The 2,974-nt window shown below is 47.0% G+C and overlaps 1 protein-coding gene across 1 annotated transcript; it reads left to right on the forward strand.

Moving 5' to 3' along the window:
- Positions 1-937: 937 nt before the first annotated feature.
- LOC128847342 (olfactory receptor 14K1-like) lies at positions 938-1,579 on the forward strand. Its single transcript, XM_054046733.1, has one exon. It carries the CDS (start codon positions 938-940, stop codon positions 1,577-1,579), a length of 642 nt encoding a protein of 213 aa, XP_053902708.1.
- The last annotated feature ends 1,395 nt before the right edge of the window (positions 1,580-2,974 follow it).

Here is a 2,974-nt window from a genome sequence, read left to right on the forward strand (position 1 = left end):
TCAAACAAAACATCCTCATCCATTATCCTGTCCTCCCCTCCTTATCTGACAAGGGGTCAGTGTGCTCCTGTATCACCTCTTGGGAATTTGTTTACAAAGTTATTTGAGAACTCTGGGTGTTCTTGTTCCATCCTCTCTGATCAGGAATGTGCTTACTTGGTTAGTCAATACCTGGTGTGTTACTATTCTGCCAAGGTCAGGCCTACTTTGGTTTGCAGCCTTTGGTTCACACAGTTAGTTATGCCTAGGGCCAGGGCCAGCTCCAGGCACCAATGTAGCAAGCAGGTGCCTAGGGTGGCCAATGAAGAGGAGGGCTGCATGTCCGGCGGCAATTCATCAGCAAGGCCGTCACTGCCTCTCGGAACGCAGGACCTGCCGCCGAATTGCCGCCGTAGAATGAAGTGGAGGTAAAGCTGCCGCCACTTGCAATTTCGGCTTTTTTTTTTTTTTTTTTTTTGCTGCTTGGGGCGGCAAAAACCCTGGACCTGGCTCTGTCTAGGGCTCCAGCAAGGCCTCTACTTACGGCAGCCGAACCCTGGCCATTGCCCTTGTCTTTCCCTTCACAGCCATCACATAATGTACCGAGGAAGCAAATGTCCAACCAAATCACTGTGACCGAGTTCCTTCTCCTGGGATTCTCTGACATTCGGGAGATGCCAATTTTGCATTTCTTGCTGTATCTAGGGATTTACCTGGCAGCCCTGGTGGGAATCGTCTCATCATCACAGCCATAGGTCTCAACCACCATCTTCACACACCCATGTATTTCTTCCTGAAGAATCTGTCTGTCCTAGACCTTAGCTCAATCTCCATTGTCGTTCCCAACTCCATTGCAAATTCCCTCATGAGCACCAGGGCCATTTCATATTATGGATGTGCCGCCCAATATTTTCTTTTCCTTTTCCTCGCTGCAGCTGAGCTTCCCTTACTGACCATCATGGCATACGACCAGTACTTCACCATCAGTCAACCACTGCACTATGAGTCAATGATGAACAGGAGAGCTTGTGTCCAAATGGCAGCCAGTACCTGGATCAGTGGGGTTCCCAATTCTGCACTGCACACTGGAAACACATTTACAATAATCTTCTGTGGAGACAATGAGATGGAGCAGTTCTTCTGTGAAATCCCCCAGCTCCTCAAACTTGCTTCTTATGACTCATATCTCAGTGAAACTGTGGCTATTGCCTTTAGCTTGTACTTTGCCTTAAACTGCTTTGTCTTTAAAATTGTGTCATATGTTTTGATCTTCAAAACAGTGCTGAGAGTCCCCTCTGAGCAGGGCTGGCATAAAGCCTTCTCCACCTGCCTTCCTCACCTCATTGTGGTCTCTGTATCTGTTTGCACTGCTAGTTTTGCCTATATTAAACCCACCTCCAGCTCAATCTCATGTCTGGATCTCATGGTGCCAGTTTTTTATGCCCTGGTGCCTCCCATGATGAATCTGATCATTTATAGCATGAGGAACAAGGATATCAAATCTGCCCTGTGGAAAATGATTGGGTTATGGCTATTCTCCACAAAATTAAATGGCCAACTTTCTCCCATTACCATTGTCTCATTCTGTGTTTCTTTATAAATATAATCAACTCTTGACATTATTGTCTCCATGAGACCATAACGTGCAATCAATACGTTTATAGCCATTAATGGACCTATCCTCCATAAACTTATCATGTCTAGCTATCCATCCATACCCATCCATACCCCTCCATCTATTGATCGATTGATCTGTCTGAGGCTTATGTACTGCCACCCATCACCATGGTATCAGAACACTTTCCATATAAAATCAATTACCATATCAAAGTCACACATGTGGTCTCTGGCTCGTCTCCTTATTTCAGGTTGGGGAGTAAAGATTCTGCCCCCTCCACGGCCCTGAGGCCAGAGGAGCTCTCTGCTCCCACTACTAACCAAGGCCGGAAGAGCTGTCAGCCTCCGCCATGGCGATGGACTCACGATGACAGTTGCTGCCCCTTGTGGCATAGCTCTTTTGCTGTAATGAACCCCTGGCTTTAACGAATAAATGGCTTGGATCCCCAGGGGTTCATTCTAACGAGGATGTACTGTATTTTCTTGGTTGGTTGATTTGTTTCTTTGTTCCAGATGTTTTTGGTGGGTGGAGGTTTGGGAGGGTGAGGTGTGTTTGATTATATGGGAGTATCCATTTGATGTCATCAAGTATCGGGTATTACCAGATCAGACCCCGAACCCAGCATGCGCCTATCTTCCCCTGGTTCGTGGTTCACTAGCAGAGGCAGGGGCCTCCCTGACTGGACTTAGGCATCTCTCTCTGAGCTAGAACAAACTCCTGTCCTCGGCATCTCCCATGGGCTAGCTCAGGCGCCTCCCCTCCTAGTGTGCTGGATTTTGTGACTCCCAATCTTAGGTATCTGTCTCTCCTTATCCGTCGTATAGGGAGCCCGGAGGCCTGACTCAGGCTGTGTGTGAACCTATTGTTGTCCCAGTGATTTTCTAGGTGCCTAAAAGTTAGATGTTTCCACACTGCGGGTCACCATGCCTGGTTCTTTTTATGGATCCAGGCCCCAGGGGGTATTTAGGCACCTAGTAGGTTTTTCAAAAGCAACTAGGCAGCTAACTCCCTTTGAAATCAATACATTTGGACACCTGGATGCTTTAGAAAAACCTACTGGGCACCTAAACACATTTAAAAACTGGGCCTTAAGTGATGAAGTGCAGGGGTCTATACTGGGCAATGATACTCTGGTGTGCAGCTGTGGGTCCATTGACTCATGATCTTCGATATCCACCAGAGATCATAGAATCACAGAAATGCCAGTGTGGAAGCAGAGAAAGAACTGACAGGAAGGAACTGCAATGCATGACAGTTCATTAGCAAGAGTCAGGCTAACTGTAACCTTAATAACACGAGATTTGTAGAAGCGAGGATTGTGTGAGGCGAGTGGGAAAGAACTGTGTGAGAAGTTGTTGCGACCTTGTGTAGATAATG

Source organism: Malaclemys terrapin, chromosome 13 (assembly GCF_027887155.1).
Source record: "Malaclemys terrapin pileata isolate rMalTer1 chromosome 13, rMalTer1.hap1, whole genome shotgun sequence".
Lineage (NCBI taxonomy): Eukaryota > Metazoa > Chordata > Testudines > Emydidae > Malaclemys > Malaclemys terrapin.

Bases quoted from the DNA above. Each gene is read 5' to 3' on its own strand.
- LOC128847342 (XM_054046733.1), top strand. From the start codon at position 938: ATGGCATACGACCAGTACTTCACCATCAGTCAACCACTGCACTATGAG.